This window comes from Siphateles boraxobius, unplaced genomic scaffold (genome assembly GCF_051911475.1).
Source record: "Siphateles boraxobius isolate OS27281-9 unplaced genomic scaffold, OSU_SipBor_1 6, whole genome shotgun sequence".
In the NCBI taxonomy this organism is placed as follows: Eukaryota; Metazoa; Chordata; class Actinopteri; order Cypriniformes; family Leuciscidae; genus Siphateles; species Siphateles boraxobius.
Window position 1 is genome coordinate 30,252,450 of NW_027509186.1, and position 18,288 is coordinate 30,270,737.

An 18,288-nucleotide genomic window follows, 5' to 3' on the forward strand; every position below is an offset into this window, starting at 1 on the left:
TTTTATGTATATAAATGTTAAATATAGATGTTGAAGTTTGTTAATGTTATTTTTCAGCTACCCATCGACAAAATAAAGTCTTACTCTTAGACAAACTACAGAGTATCTTAAAATGAGCTAGATTAACTGATGCATTTTAAAAAATACTTCTACTTACTTTTGCCAGTTGCAGTCCCTTTGGCATTATGCATTTGTCATGTACACATAACAGTTCATCATGTGAACTGCATAATATTGAGATTGCCGGTAATTAGTCATACTTTTCCCCTGGACACACTCAGACTGTCAGGCTTTGCCCCAAGGAGTTGCATGGATGTGGATCTAAAAAATGCATAGAGACACTGAGACATGTTTTGGCAGACAAACTTGCTGTTTTCGTTTTTACACCAATGTTGTATATAGTAAAAAGGAAACTGTTCATTTTGCTCAGTAATTTTCTATACCATTTAAAGTGTGTATTTATAATTGTGATGTGTTGTTAGCCAGTTATAAAAAATAATTGCATGTGTAGTATGGGTTTCCATGATTTATGAGTTATTTATTAGAAAACAAGAACTTGATTTGAATGCTAATGAACCTGGAGGCATTGTGATAATTACCATAATTAAAATTGCTCCCATAAACAGTTCATCTGTGCCTTTTCACTTTCGGGGATGATGATTTATTTGGCCAATTTAGCTCTACTTGTGCAAAGTGTTGACATATGTGCTTTAGCCATTCACACAGTACCCTGTAAAGATGGAAAAATGGATTTCATTGGCATGAAACAACCCCAAACAAACACCAAAGGCTAATTATAATTTTTCGGCCATTAAACTTTATTAATGGTACATGTAACTTTAAAAAAACGCTGGCAAAAAGAGTACGCGACAGAGCTTGTAATGAAACGAGAAACAACATTGGCTTGGCTTTTTGGAGATAGCAAGAACTGAGGTATTTGAAATGTTGTAAAAGTGACGCGGAGGTGTCGTTTTTATTACTCAACAGGTGAGTAAGGTATTATATTAAACAGATAAATTGTAGCTCTCTAAAATATTTTTTTTCTCTCTAACAGAGTTCATTGTAAAGTATTATCTATTGTAAAGGGTCATATTCATCCACACAGTCACACAGAGCCAAAGCACAACCAAAACAATGTTCTTCTGCAAAATGCATGCTGTTTTTTGTTGTTGTTTTTTTTACCACAAGAGGGCCAAAAGTTACATAGGCTGTGTTCTCAGACTACATGCAAATCACATTTTTTTTCTCAAATCAGATCTTTTCAGGGAGACTGTCCGCACTATTAATTGCAAGTGATCAAATAAGATTTGTGTGTCCAGACAAAACCAATCTAGATGGGTTGCTTTGGTAATGACGTAGGCGTACCCACGTATGTGATGAGGCTTTGAAAATGAATGCAGGAAAAATTGAGCTGCATCATCTCGCACTCCAAATAAGTGCCCTGTCGAGTTGCGGTGCAGAACTCCTCCTTCTTACAAGAAAAACTCCGCGACGGAGGAGACTGGTATATATTTTAATGTTCCGTGCTGTGTTTATGGCTGGCTTTGCTGTTTTGTTGTTATCTATGGGTGTGTTTGTCACGTTAAGAGTGACGCAAAAGACCATTTAAAATCCGATTTGAGCAGCCGTAAGCCCAATTTATACTTCTGCGTCGAACTTACGCCGTAGCTACGTCGTAGGCTGTGCGTAGCGCGCGTACCCTTCGGCGTACGCTGACGTGCACCCCTCCAAAAATGTAACAACGCGTCAATTCTACGCAGACGCAAGCGCTGTGATAGGTCTGCTAGAAATCCCTCCCTCGGGTTTCACATGTTCCCTCTGCATGTGTAACTGCGCATCAACGCGGACAACGACGCAGAAGTATAAATCAGGCTTTAGCGTCCAGACTAAGGCACATGTGCAAATTTCTTGACGATTTTGTTTGCATATGGCTTAGCTGTGGTTAGTAGTATAATTGTTTTATTTGTGATAACGAAATGCAACATGTTAAAATGTATGGACATATTTTTTTGCCAGGCTGTCATGCAAATAAATTATGAACCAATGAAATATTAATAACTTATTGTGCTGTAGTCAATGTATGCTTTTTCCTCTGAGCTTTTTTTTTGAATAGTAAAATAAAAGCTGTACGCTTTTTTGCCAAATAATTTTGTCAAATTTGGTTTTCGTTTAGTCAAATTCAGACATCACTTTCGGCCTCTTCTGTGCTTATATTCAGCCAAGATGCTTTGACTTTTTGATTAAAAGTGTCAGTAAAGACATTTATAATGTTACAAAATATTTCAATTCCAAATTAACAATGTTCTGTTGAACTTCAAAGGATTCTTTGTTGAATGATTACACATCTTTATGCTGTAGCCAAAGTATTCGATGCTTCTAATCTGAAATGTTAAACTAAGACATTTACATCTCCACATTTGATAGAGAGATGAACCGATAGAGAGATGAAGACTTGAACCGGACCGATTTTAAACTACGCTCAGGCTATTAAAGGCTTTGCACATCCCAATCAGCTGCCCAATTAGAGCAAACCCTCAGTCTCCTACATTTGTCCCAATGCAGCATCCATATTTTACAAGGGTCTGCCATCCATCATGGGATATGTCCTTCAGCAGACTGCTACTACGGGCTCAAGCTGTATGTGTTTTCCTCTGCTTTGGTGACTGGCTGTAGCCCAGCACATACTGTGACTGTGGGCTCACATCCCAAAGCGTAGTCTGTGATCTGGAACCTCATGCCCCTTCATGCTGACTGCTATTTCAGGTGGCTTTTCTTTCTCTTGCTCTCTGCTGACGGTGTTGTGGTATTTAACCTGCTGGGTGACCACATTGTCCCCATGAGAGCTTTAAGTTCCTGTGCAGGACACCAGCAGTGCAGCGTCCCACTCTGAAAGAAGGCTTTTGGCTCTGCTGAACGGGAGGTCTGTCTGCAAATCAGCCGGAAAGAGACGATAGAAAGATTTTTTTTTAACGTCAACACAGTAACATAAAGAAATAAACATAAATCAAGTAATCTCACATACAGTAATATGAAGACTCCAGTCAGTAGTCTAATGAAAACTGTTTTATGGAGCAGGACCCCTTATGGCTCACATTTGTCCATTTCAAGAATCATGTATCACTGTTTCCTCAAAACAAATTAAGCAGCACAACTGTTTTCAGCATTGGTAATAATAGTAAATGTTTCTTGTGCAGCAAATGAACGTATTAGAACGATTTCTGACGGATCACGTGACACTGATAGCTGGATTAATGATGCTGAAAAGTCAGCTTTGCTATCAAAGGAATTCATTACAATTTAAAATATAATAAAATAGAAAACAGTTGTTTTAGATTGCAGTAGTATTTCGCAATATTGCTGATTTTACCCACAGGCTGTCCGGAACAGAAAAAGTCCACTTACAAACATACTTTTTTTCATACTGTCATAAAGTCCACATACTGGCCATCAGTGTTAGGGTTAAATCATTACAAGTAACGTGAGTTACATAATCGGATTACTAAAGTAACGCATGTCTTTTAAATTTACTAAATATCTGAGTTACTTTTTCAAATAAGTACGGCAAGTTACTTTGCTCTCCAATTTATTGATTGACAGCTCTCCTGTCTCCATGTTGAGAGAAATCGTGAGTAAGTGCAGAACTGTTGTGTGTGAACATGATGGTTATTGTGGTTTTTAGACTAAACGTGAACATGCATTTACTCATCTCACTTGCACGAAAACAGTTTCAGTATTCCACAAAATGAATAAAAACTGAGAAATGCAAACTCAGAATACTACACAAACCTGCAATAATTAAATATGTTAAATAATACAAATGTGATTTTATGTATTCAGTCTCACTTTATTAACCAATGTCTTTTCTGCTGACCTTCGATCCAATTCAGCCTAATAAGCAAAAAATTACTTTAGATAAACATAACATTTATGTTTCATTTTTGTGTTTTTGATGCTGAAGTAAAAGGCTGCATCTGAAATCGCATTCTCTTGAGTAGATTCTTAGTTTGAATAAGTAAAAAAACAACAACCGACTATTCACAAATCCTCTCCTGTGGACTCATGGGATAGTAAAGTGTCCATCATATGCACACTTCAGAATCTCGCTGGAAAAAGTAAGTCATCTGGTACATCCAGTGCCTACTCTTTTATGAGTTCTGTGAATTCAGACATACTACTTTTGTCACATACTGTTTTCGCCTAACATATAGGAATGTTTGTGATTTCGTAATTTGTACAGGTGTGAATTTGAATTTCCTCCTGCCTGAGGTTCATTCATTTCACTTTTGGTGTGAAAGGTTGAAACATTTTTAAATTTCTTTTTAATAAAACCAACAAGCAAGCCCAGTCCGTCCAAGTGAGAAAATGTAACGCAAAAGTAACGTAACACATTACTTTCCATAAAATAAACTAAGCAACACAATTAGTTACTTTTTTTTAGGGAGTAACGCAATATTGTAATGCATTACTTTTAAAAGTAACTTTCCCCAACACTGCCATGTACTGTATTTCAGAATTAAATCGGGCACCCTGCTCTCTAGATATCAGTCTTCGCATCAGATATAGAAAACCCCATATCGATCAACCAGTGCTGTGAAGTTTTGTAGAGAAACACTCAACCTCTTTCAGTAAAGTAAACTGGGCTCAGTAGTGTTTTCTCTGGCACTTTAAATCCAAGGCTAATTAAGACAATCTTGCATTGCTGAAAGCTTGATTTATATTTATTTTTGGATGTATTTTAATAATGGCAAGTGCATGGTTAGCAGCTGTCACATGGGCCATGAGCCAAAAACTACAGTGAAACGTTCAGTGGGTTTGTTTGTGGGAGTACTTTGTATGCACAGAATCCATCTTGATCTCTGGAACGGTCTGCAGGATGTTGAGTGCTTTGCATTTTGAGTGGGCTTTTGACACTCAAGCTTGTTTTTAAAACTCACGGTTTCGAAAGGCACTCACTTCATACTAATCAACATGAAGCCCAATTGCAGAGAAACTCAGTCTCACATCTCTATCTGAAAGCATTGTATTCAAATGATTCCCATGGCTTTGACTGTGATGAATAATTAATAGAGAATTTTTGCTCATGCTAATCACAATATCTTAGAGATTTCAATATTAAGAGCTATACCAGTTTGATTTTTTTTTGTTATGTTGACTTTGTGAACTCTGCATATTTACTGTTTTTTAATTATTACTATTGCTTTGGGTATGCAGAATTGTTCTGTTTATATGAGTGATATGATCAATATACTGTCCGTTATTTAGACATTTTGAGAGAATATCAGCCTATCACCTTGTAACTGTATCTGATGAACAGACATCTAGCTTTATCTAAGAATATTTAATTTTTCATTAATTCTTTATTTCTGTTTTCAATTTTTTTTATTCAAATATTTTTTCTGTTAATATTGTACAAGCAATTAATGAATAATTAGATGAGTAATAAGAAAAAAACATCTAAACATCATACTTTTTTGTTATTTTACATTTTATAATGCCTTACCGTTCAAAAGTTTGGGTCGACAAGATTATTATTATTTTTTTTTCATGAAATCTTCATATTAGAATGATTTCTGAAAGATCATGTGACACTGAAGACTCAGCTTCGTCATTACAGGAATAAATGATATTTTAAGATATATTAAAATAGATATTTTTACTGTAATATTTTTACTCTATTTTTGATTAAATGTGACACTGGATGACAAAACCAGTCATATGGGTCATTTTATTAAAATTGAGATGTATACATCAAATCTGAATAAATAAGCTTTCCATTGATGTATGGTTTGTTAGGATAGGACAATATTTGGCCGAGATACAACTATTTGAAAATCTGGAATCTGAGGGTGCAAAAAATCGAAACATTGAGAAAATCGCCTTTAAAGTTGTCCATTTATGTTCGCAATTGTGCTGCATTCACTCACAATTTTCATATCTTCATGGAACATGATATTTACTTAATATCCTAGTGATTTTTGGCATAAAAGAAAAATTGCTAATTTTGACCCATACAATGTTTTAATTTTTATCATTACATTATGGAAAATAATGAACTTTATCACAATATGCTAATTTTTTGAGAAGGACCTGTATACCCATGCTACTTATGACTGGTTTTGTGATTCAGGGTCACAAATGTGCATGGTCTCTCGACATTGCTCTCAGCCATTATATATATAAAAAAACATATTGGTAGACCAATAGTTTATATGTGAGAAAGTTCTGTTGTTAAAGTCGAACACTGCAACTGTCAGCAAGCTTTTTAATGACACTTTAATAAACACCTGTGAACAATAACTGTGCTCTCATAGACACTGGAGACTCCACCCATATAAACACATAAACACAAGGGTAATTCATAGTGACAGTGGACGCTTTCAGCTTTAATAGCTTGCCATTTTATGGCCACTTATTTCATTGTTTTCAATCCTTCATTTGCACGGAAACATCCTTCATATCATTATACAACATTTTCACTTAATAGTGCAGCAGAACATTAAAAATATTCCAATGTTTTTTACTGAACAAAGAGACAACGAATGAGCCCACCATGGAGACATTTCCTGAGACATTACTGCTCAACTTAAGTATGCTCTATTATAGTAATATAGCTCTTTAAGAATGTGTGATGCGAAAATCATTGACATGTCTTTTGGTCTGGTTGTTTCAGCATTTTCTTGTGCTCTCTCTCAGGGAGAAGATGCCGTTCCACCATGTGACGGCAGGATTGCTGTACAAGGGCAACTTCTTGAGTCGCTCACTGTCAGAACACAGCAATAGCGAACAGCTCGCCAGCATCTCTGTGGAGGAACTAGATGGTGAGTACGAACACTACAGGCAAAAACACAAATGCTTTGCACTATATGAAGGCCAAACTTTTAAGCATGGGGTACTTCATCTTTATTTTGATTAAATGAACTACAGTAGTTTTCATCGTCACATAAAGGAGTCTGCACAACGTGTGCTATGTCTTCTGAAGCTAAATTATAGATTTTGTGAGGAACAGACAGAAATTATAGTTAGAAAAAAATGACTTCAGAAGCTTTTTATGTAGAAGTGGCATAGGAAAATTGATATCTTCACCCTTTATTTAAATATTATTAAACATTGTTAAAGATATTGTCAGCATGTTTCTTAGTTGTGCTTGTAGTCATTTGTTTTATTTGTGATAATGCAATGAAACATGCTAAATTGTGCGGACATAATTTTTGGCCAGGCTTTAATACAAAGAAATTATAAACCCATGCAAAAACCAGAACCAACAAAATACTAATAACTGATTATTATGTTGTAGTTAGTGTATTTTTTTGTAAAATTGTTAGTGCTTTTTATTTTTCCATGCATTTTTTTAAATGGTGAAACAAAACCTGTTACTGTAGTTTGCTGTTTTTGTCAAATAATTTTGTCAGATGAATACCTTAACCAAGTTTAGTGTTTTGTTTTTCACTCAAGTTTACAAAATATTAAATATTTTCCTCATATTTTGATACTTAAAAACAAATATCCCCTACAGATATAATTTTTTGGCCAATTAAGTCTCAATTGGCTCAAATAAAAACAAAAAACAAACTTTATTATATTATATTATATTATATTATATTGTTTAATGGATAATAGTCTCATCTAAATTTGATTTATATGCTCATGTTTATAAAATATTCACTTTTAAATGTGGTTGAATTACTGATCCCTTAAGCATTAAATATATATATATATATATATATATATATATATTTTTTTTTAATATATTTTTTTATAACTTCTCAATGAAAGCTGAACCCTGAAGTGTTTTTGGTTTTCATGTGTAAATCAGGCATTAAATCATGAATCAAAAATCCAAATTTGAATAAAAGCGAGGATCAAAGCAGCACACGTCCCCCTGACACTCTTCATCATGATTCGGGGAGAGTGAGGCAGAGGGTTAATCAATTAAGGCTGCCTTTGTCAGCAGAAAGGAGCTCATGAAGAGTAATACATTGAACCCTTGAGGCCTGAAAATGAATGTTTAAGTCACATATTAACACTGCGGGCCATCTGCAGATATACAGAGCTGCTACAAGTCATTGACTTTGTTGGTTTTGCTCTGAAACAGTCTAAACGGTGAATTACAGCTGCTGGAAGCCTGCTGATGTTATATTGATCGTATCAGGAGGGGTCAGCAAATATTCTGTTGCATCTTAATCACATAGATGGTCTTGTGTAAGAGAAACTGGGAGACCAGCATGGAGATTTAGATTTAAAGACTTACTGTATTAAAATGCTGAACAAATCTGAATCTGCATTTGATATGCCAGCAAAAAGTTTCCCATACATCAAGTTTATGTTCCCGGATGAACAAAATGTTTTTCAAAGGATCTCTGTAGATTCATAATAGTCTCTATCCATATGAAGAGCACATTTGTAGAAATATAGATATTTCTATTAAATATGGCATCATTTAATCTAATTGCATCTTCAGGTGTATTACCAGATCTAACACATTATTATTACATCATTTGGATATGGCTGCCAGATTCATCTCTAAAATGAACAGTGCTTGTCAGATAAATAGTCAGAATTGAGAGGACGAAATGTTTCTTAGTTAACCAGGTTTTTCATTTTTCATCCACAACAGACTCTGTATGTATATATTCATGATTTTGCCTCTATGCACAAAAACAAATCTAATGCCTTTACTCTGCAAACACTTTGCAGCGCTCCCAAAATCTTTTTGCACGTGTGTGTGTGTGTCTGTGTTGAATCTTAATTGGTTCTGAAACATAACTGTCAGTGCAAATAGCTGTTGGTATAAAAAACATTTGTATGGCTATAATTGTGACAGTGTATAAAACACTTGATGCATAATAAGAGGCTTTGTTTATGTTTTTATTTCCTCCTGACACTGATTATTGTTACGTATAGGGACCTACTTTGTGCTTGGTGATTTGGTTTGAGTTGTAGCTTGTCCATGTTTGACTATCAACATGGTCTGTGAGACGCTTTTAGCCAATAGATGGGGTTGAATTTTTCAATCCTATTATCGGGTCTTCACAGTCATGGAAAACCTGTCAAAATAAGATAATTGAAATGTTTGCCACACTTGGAAAGGTCTTGGAAATGAATAAAATTCAAAGGTCATTGAAAACAACAGGTGCTTATATTTTCAGTATCGATTTTTCTAGTCATGCTTTGCTCTAAAACATTTCAATAATTCACTAGATATTGCTTTTCATGAGCCCTTGTGTAATTTCAAATTTGATAACCGATAACATCAGACTATCTGAGGAGAATGACTGTTTCTGGGATTCATTGGGTGGCAGATATTACTAGTTATTTGGGTTTTTATGGGACACAAAATGGTCTTTCTTTAAGGTGCAGTGTGTGATTTTAGCGGCATCTAGTGGTGAGGTTACGAATTGCAACCAACAAAAGTTACGGTGTCCGACAGGAAAATATGCCAGTTCAGCAATGAGGTTTCTTTACAAGGATAAATTAAGAAATTATGTTTACTTAATTATTCAGTAAAACTATATGTTATTGCGAATATTATTGTTACTTGTTCATCATTGTGTCAGTGTTTTATTCGCTGAACTAAGCTTGCTTCCTAGTAACATAGTAACGAAACGCGTTTGTCCGTTTAGGGCTACTGTAGAAACATGTCGGCTCATTTCAATGTAAGGGGACGCGTGGTGTATGTAGATAGAAAGTGCTCATTCTAAGGTAATACAAATATAACGGTTCATTAAGTAAGGTCTTTATAAACCACTGAAAACTTATATTTCAAGGTAGTGACGAAACGCGCTCTGTAGCAACATGTAGAAACATGACGACACAATATGTCGCCCTCCATAGAAGGGGGTACCCGCGGTTACGGAGATATAAATGTCTCATTCTAAGGTAATAAAACATAATGGTTCATTATGCAAGGTCTTTATTCACCACTGAAATTTATTCACCATAGTTGTGGATCTTATATTGCATTTCTGTCAGTAGATCCTCAGAAATATTACACAATGCACCTTTAAGGACAGAGGAGGCACTGTATTGTCTATTGAGCAGCAATTCAATCTCAGGGTCTTTTTTGTATTATTGGAGACATTTTTATTATTTAAATCTAGTAATATAAAGAGTTGGTACCTGGAATTTAAAATGGAAATCTTCACAAAAATCTCTATAAAATAGTCAGAATATGATCGGAAATATTATTGGAAAATAATGGAAATGCATTTTTAAATTTTTTAGGAACAGTCACACTGTTCAGGATTGTAACATACGGTGCAATCCAAACACAAATTAATGGAAAACAACTCTCAATAGACTCAAATCCACAATTAGAAAAGCACAGGAGAATACAAACTCACATCATACTAATGGGGCATTTAAACAACACTGGTTTCAACTAAAAACTTTTTATGCGCTTTGGCCGTTCATTTACACCACATTTTGAAGGGCCTGAAAATGCTAACTTTTGAAAATGAATTTTAAAGTGCAAGTTTTTGAAAATGATTATCAGACGAATAATTTAATATATGACCCTGACAAAGAATTGGTACCTGAAATTCAAATGGTAATCTGCCTCAGAAGAAATCTCTATAAAATGTTGTTAAAAAATACCTTGGTGTGAAAAATATAATGGAAACCTAAAATTGATGAACCCTAAATTACTGTAGAAATTCCCTGTTTTAATGGCTTACAAATATTTAAAATGAATTATATTAGATTATAATAAAAATACACTAATTACACTGGACAGGATAAGTCAAAAAAGAAATGGCCAAATAATTGTTAGTAATTTATCGATTATTATTTTTTGAAAAGCATAAATCATTTTCAAAATAGATTTTTACTCTTATCAAATATGTGAATACATGACTGACAAAATTTCAGAACTTATTGCGTAAGTCTTAGCAGTCATAAGTCTTGATTTAGATGGATGAGAATAGTGCAGCGTGTCGTCAAATCTCAGGAATCTTTTGTTTCCTCCGTGTTGATTCCCAGGTTGTTTTACTTCAACTCCCGTTAGTACGCAGACAAAATTACCCAATGTATTGCTGTGTGCTCGAACATGCTGTGCAACTGTAGTGTTCTTCAGAGTTGTGACACTCAAGCTCTATTTTAAAACACCAATCCTTTGCTGCCACAAGTTTTCTCCTCACAGGAGGACTCCTTATAAAATATGCATTTGATGGAACTCGTCCCCGCGATTCGAGATGTATATGCTTTTCAGAGGCAGTGTCCTCCTCTGTAGAGCAGATATCAAAAGAAAAAGCCTGGCCTCAAGTCATGTTTCTGAGGCTGGTTAAAACTCAGACATTCACTGCTCTTTTTAACTTTCCAAATGAACAGTAAAATAAGAAGCTGACAAGCGTTTTGAGGAGAGAAACAGCGCAGCAGTGTGTGTCACCACTGGTGTAGTGAAGGTGGTAAATTACTGCAATCATTGCTCAGTGGAGGACGACCGATGAGAAGCCACTCGAGGTGTTGAGTCGCACACTTGTTTGTCTTGGCAGAGATCCGGGAGGCGTTTAGGGTCCTGGATCGGGATGGCAATGGGTTCATCTCCAAGCAGGAGCTTGGCATGGCCATGCGCTCACTAGGGTACATGCCCAGTGAAGTGGAGCTGGCAATCATCATGCAGAGATTGGACATGGATGGTGAGTCCCCTTACTCACCAACACACTTCTATTGGTTTTGTATTGCATTAATGATCTTTTCTATCCCCTAACCTTAAACCTCAAGGACAATATTTAGCATGTTTATTTAGCTGTTTACCCATTGAGAACTGATCGCAGGTCACATACACATACACATGGATGCTCATGTCCAACTCACTGATGACATCAGATCTGCAAACATAAAGAAATAATTGTCATATTTGTGATTATATTCCCACACACAAGAAAAAATCTGAAGAAAAAATACCACACAAATATTATAGTGTGTGTGTGTATATATTATATATATATAATAAAAGCAATTTCAGTTTCATTCCCTCTAAGCCAGCAGAACTAATCTACAGGCTTTTGGGCCTGACATATTATGCGAATCTGTGGAGGAGTTTAAGTGGAAATGAATGAATAAAGCAGTAATATTTTCCTGCTTCATTAGCATTTGGTCATTAAAAAAAATTAACTGGACAGTTCCTTCGATTTCAGGCTGTTCACTTTAGATTAGGGAGCCCACATTAATTTTTTATGACAGAAAAAATCTGTTTTAATAAAATTCATCACATTTTTATAGTTTTATATTTTAATTTTTGTGAGTCAGGGTCTTTGCCTGGTCATCTTTGCTGTTCAGTGAAAAACATCAGAAACACAAGAGTACATTTCGCCCCCCATCCGAGAACAAGACTCTTCTACTGTGAACCATGAATCCGTAATATTAAAACAGCATAAACCCGAGCTAAACATCAGTGACAGATATGGTGTTTGAAAGATTGTTGAATAAAATGAAATGCATGTGCTCTTGGTTATAAGTACAAAGATGCATGTATATAATATATTATATACATGCATGCACATTATATATATATATATATTATATATATAAAATGTGTGTGGCATAAAGCCTGTCCTAAAGCCTTTTTTCCCATAACATAGTTGAACTATTGAGCTTGACAAGGCCAATTTAGTTGTAAAACTAATAAATACTGACATATGATTTAAAAAATATCAAGCCATTATTTTTAAAGGATATATGTCACAGCATAACGGGATTGAACAGAAAATGCAAAGACAAAAACATATCCTCAGAAAATGCATAAGGTAGTCAATTTCAGTGAAAGCTAAATTGCTTGTTCCATATAAAATATGTTGTAGAACATTAAACCAAAATGTATGGTTTATTTAAAATGATTTTCTATTACATAAACAGTATCTCCAAAGTCATTCAAAATAAAACATTTTTGTTTAAATGATATGTAATTTTGGTTATATAGAGTGACCCTACCTAAAATCGAATAATGTGTAAACGGTATCATCAGTAATTGGAGTGATTGGTGATTTGCCAAAAAGAAGTGGAATTCCAATCAGTGTTAACTGATACACTGCTGCCGGATGTCAAAGTATTTGTTTATTATGGTTTTGACCTCTTTTAGTATTCATAAATAAAGGCTGCTGAAGTTCATTATATAGTGTGATGGACTGCCATTCTACACATCTGTATATTCAAGCATGATACCTGGCCATTGAGCCAAGCTGTCTGACAGCAGATGGATTTTGCCAGCTGATATAATCAGATGAGGAGCAGCGCTTGATGATTCACATTAATGTTCAGAGTTCAACTGAAGTTTGTCAGACTGAGTCATCTCCAGGAGTGCTACATTGTCTGAGGAAGCCAATAAGTAGTTTTGCAAGCATAGGCCACGCTCATTCACTGAAAATACATTGTGTTTGTTAATTTATAGACTGATTGATCATAACAGATGATGCGTTATGTGTTAATGGGTTTGAATCTGGTCTGTTATGTATTTACTCCTTCATAAAGGTGAAGTGACAAACTTTTGAATGTTAAAGAGTTATAAGCCATGAACCAAGACAATCAACTATGAGGTGAATCACAACACTACACAACTTTGAGTTAAAACAAAAAAGATTTTGAAAATTGGAGAAAAAAAGACAAAGATATAAGACTGTGTACTTAACAGCTTCAGTGAGGGGAAGAACTTGAATCCCATGAAGCATTGAGAACAGCATAATTGAAACAAAACTACTGCAGTATATATATATATATATATATATATATATATATATATATATATATATATATATATATATATATATATATATACACACATAGATTCCTCATTAGCAGCTGTATTTATGGGCCGCTATACGCAAGTCGTCCGCCATATTGGAGCGGGCAGAGCTGGTCCGTGAACATTTGAGAGCAACTTGACTGAGCTTCTGCAACCATAGTTAGACGCAATGAATGAATATCTATATCTGACTGCAATAGATTTAAGCAGATGATTTTGCTAAACTAACACAATACAACTAGATGAAGGCATCAGCTAACACAACATTAAAAAGTTACAATAGTATAGCAAAAGTAAAAACATTAAAAGTACCATATAGTTCATAGTTAGGGATTTGTGAGCAGAGTTCTGACTTTAATTTGTTTTACAGGTGATGGACAGGTGGACTTTGATGAGTTCATGACGATACTCGGACCTAAGCTCCTGTCCTCAGAAACACGGGAAGGCTTCCTTGGAAACACAATAGACAGCATATTCTGGCAGGTAAGAAGCCGTTGAGGACAATTTACCGGTAGTTGTGCAGGACTAAGCTTCAAAGAGTCTTAAAATTGCAATATTACATAAGAAGTTTTATTTTGTATGACACTTGTTATTCTGACAGAGAGAATAACAGGAATGGGAGACATCATTGAGTGTCTGAATGGTGGTTTATGTAGGGGTGCATTGTGTGGATAATGTTGCATTAGTGAGATTTATGTGTTCAGGTTTGTATTCAGGATTCAGGTTTGTAAGAATCTCATTCAGCTGATTAGAGGTGAGTGATAGCAGTGTTTGGCATGACCATGATCTGGCTGAGTGGAGAGGATCCCTGTGGGTTTATTTAACTCTCAGGAGTGCTGTGTGATGAAGATGAAGATGAAGCAGGACCCATGCCAGCTGCACTTGGTTTAGACAGGTGCTTGCGACCTTGGCTGACATCTCTGAGGAGTTTGACAGCTGAATGTTCACAGAGGCCAGATCACTCACACTTTGAATGATCAGGGAGTTTTGTAATAGGCATTAACCCTAACGCTGACTTTTTTTAAGCTGTTATAAATGTCTGCGTGAAGATGAGAGGCATCTTTTGGGTATATTTTCAGAAACATTAAATGGCAATTAACACCTCTATAGCATCACAAGTTTGTCATTATACATTATTTGATATTACCTTTTAAAAATGTTTCTGATTTAGTGAGTTGGGATGATCGCATACACAACCCTTCAAAGGTTTGGCATCTGTACCATTTTTTTTTTCTGTTAGAAGTCCTTTTGCTCACCAAGGCTGCATTTTTTTTTATCATAACTACAGTCAAAATCATATATATTTTTTTATAAAATTTTTATTTATTTAACATTTTTAAAAGTGAATGTATTTATTCCTGTGATGCAAAGCTGGATTTTCAGCATCGTAACTTCAGTCTTCAGTGTCACATGATCCTTCAGAATTCCTTCTAATACGCTGATTTGCTGCTTCATATTTTCAAGGATTTCAGGATTCTTTGATCAATAGTAGCCTAAAGTAGAAAACTTTAGTAACAGTGTTGAAGTCTTTGACTCTTTTAATGTCACTTTTGATCAATTTAATGTGTTCTTGCTTAGTAAAAGTATTTTTTTTTTAAAAAACGTACTGACCCCAAACTGTTCCCCGCTCAAACTGTATATTTTGAGACCTATTTATTTATCAGAGTATTTTTAATTGAATTGAATTTAACACAAAAAATGTGAAGGATGACACAAAGTTATTTCCAAAAACTTGGTGTTATGCAAAAAATACCGTTTTTAAATGAAATAAGGAATAATGGACTATGGTTACCACGCCTCAAGACATCGTTCATATGTTTTATTCTAAGACATTTGCCAGATTTTTATCTTTAAAACACTCTTGTGTGTAGGACTAATTTCTTACGCATCTTATCCCAAGCCTCCAGCATTGCTAATTCCAAAAGGTCATTTTAAAGCTATTAAGAAAGGCTTGAGCCATTTAAATGCAGACTATTAGAGGAAGATTGATAGATTGCTTAAGCGTGTGTGAATTACTTGAGTCTGTGTGTCTCTCAACAATGTTTGGCTGCAGTGTCTCTACTTATAGTGAAGCTGTAAGTTTAAAGGGTTAGTTCACCCAAAAATGAAAATGATGTCATTAATGACTCACCCTCATGTCGCTCCAAGCCCGTAAGACCTCCGTTCATCTTCAGAACACAGTTTAAGATATTTTAGATTTAGTCCGAGAGCTTTCTGTCCCTCCATTGAAAATGTATGAACGGCATACTGTCCTTGTCCAGAAAGGAAATAACGTAAGACGCTGCTGACGTGTGTCTGGTGTGCCCGAGCTTCGTTTACAGTCTGAGGGAGACGCACGCTGGAAACAAAACAATCTTCACAAACATGTCTAAGGATTTCCACACAGAGGTAGACTTGCATTTTTTGCCCAGCCATATTTATTTGAACCCGAATACACGGACGCACCAGATACACGTCAGCAGCGTCTTACGTCAGCAGCGTCACTGCGGACTCGTGAACGCGGATCCCCAACAGAACCGGAAGACAATACAATGCTGAATAAAGTCGTAGTTTTTGTTATTTTTGGACCAAAATGTATTTCCGATGCTTCAAAACATTCTAACTAACCCACTGATGTCACATGGACTACTTTGATGATGTCTTTATTTCCTTTCTGGACAAGGACAGTATACCGTTCATACATTTTCAATGGAGGGACAGAAAGCTCTCGGACTAAATCTAAAATATCTTAAACTGTGTTCTGAAGATGAACGGCGGTCTTACAGGCTTGGAGCGACATGAGGGTGAGTCATTAATGACATCCTTTTCATTTTTGAGTGAACTAACCCTTTAACTGCTTCAAAAACAGCCTACGTTACTACCTCGATACTGAGAAATGTCACATCGTTTTTCAGATGCTAATTATGAAAAAGTCATTGGCAGCGCTGAGAACAAGTTTCTGTACGCATGTTCCTGTACAGTATGTCTGTACGTTTGTATGGGAGAGAGAGCTGGAGAAAGCTTTCTATAGACAATGAAACTTAATAGTTTGTCATTTTTATCCAATTGTTTGTTATTTCTATTTGTGGGTTTTTGTTCTTTTGCTGTTGTAGGCCGTAAGGACCTTTGAAATAACTGAAATAATGTGGCGAAGTGATATAGAATGGAAATGCGGTCAAAACCTGCCTGGAACTACTTTAGCTGTGCATTTACTGAAAAATAATCTTAGAGCATTAGTCAACTGATCAGAATCAAGCATTCAACAGCCTCATAGTATAAATCTGAGATAAATAACCACTATGTTGGGTCTTGAGAACCCCTGTCTTGATCAGAAACACTGTTACATGGCACATGCTGAATGGCTGAATGGCAATAAATAATTTTTTACAGGTTTCCACTCTGCCTGATTCAGTTATTATAGTGATCAGTGTGTGAAATATTTCTGTACTGACATTTTAGTTATTTTAAAATACTTTGAGGACATGAAATACCAAAAGTGATTAAGTAAAATTAAAAGGAATCTAGCTACTTTCAGACTGTATATACAGTGCATGATTCCCTGTTGGACTGTTAACATATGCTCAGAGTGATGTAACCTTTCACTGCTGATTTAGGTGATAAATGTCCTTTTGTTGTTTGGTTTGATCTTGTGTTTGATCTTGCTGTGTTATCTGTCTAAATGAATCTAGTCACAAGAGTGGCTCATTCCCGCGGTGAGGGGAAAGAATCATTGAGACGCCCCATTCATCATCTGTGTGAAATATTAGGAATTAACCTTCCTGTTATGAAGGACGTTTTCTCTGTTATATATCCAGTTTCAGCCAATGCTGATGTAAGAGAGTGACATCCTGAGTGACTTCACTATTCCTGGTGTATGTCATTAGAGGACAGGAGAGTTGTCCCGCAGCAGTGCTCCTCAAATGGTTTTGCTTTTGGACTAACATTTTACATTGGACATGCAATGACTAAAATATATGGGAAGTGTTTTTTTCTATATACTCTAGATAAACTACCATTCTAAAGTTTGGGTTCAGTAAGATTTTAAAAAAGAAAAAAAGGAATTATACTTTTATTTCAACAATGATGTATTAAATTGATTGAAAGTGACACTAGATGGACTTCCGGTTTGAAGAACCAGGCGAGAGAACCAGGCAGCTTATTAGAGAATGTGCTCCCGACAATTTCGGACAAAGTAACCCACTACAACCCGAATATTTAGAAACAAACTTAATTTAAAGTGTGATTTAAGACAGTGGGTTTTGAGAATGCCCGGAGGGAAAAATAAAAAGTCAAAGCAGACGGAGTTACTCAACGTCGAAGGAGCTAGCCAAACTTCGTCGCCTAGCAGCGCAATGGAGGACGAGGATGATATGCATACGCAACTCGGAGCGGATCAAAGTGAGACCGGAGACTCTGGCCTCATACTTAAAGAACTGAGAGTTCAGAAAAGATAGTAGTCAGCAGCTGAACGCGATTCGGGAAGAAATTAATAAATCCAATATGAGGATCGAAGAGGCGGAGAGGAGAATTGACGCGACTGAAACACGGTTACAAGTGGCGGAGGATACCGTGCA

General features: G+C 35.7%; 1 protein-coding gene across 2 annotated transcripts in view; it reads left to right on the top strand.

The window, feature by feature from the left end:
* caln1 (calneuron 1) overlaps window positions 1-18,288 on the top strand; it is a 61,325-nt gene that overhangs the window by 4,248 nt on the left and 38,789 nt on the right. For both annotated transcript variants that reach the window (XM_077207434.1, XM_077207433.1), the window contains exons 2-4: window positions 6,694-6,818; window positions 11,490-11,633; window positions 14,106-14,218. In XM_077207434.1, the coding sequence (XP_077063549.1) occupies window positions 6,701-6,818; window positions 11,490-11,633; window positions 14,106-14,218 (375 nt within the window). In that variant the 5' untranslated portion in view covers window positions 6,694-6,700. The remainder of the gene's footprint in view (window positions 1-6,693; window positions 6,819-11,489; window positions 11,634-14,105; window positions 14,219-18,288) is intronic.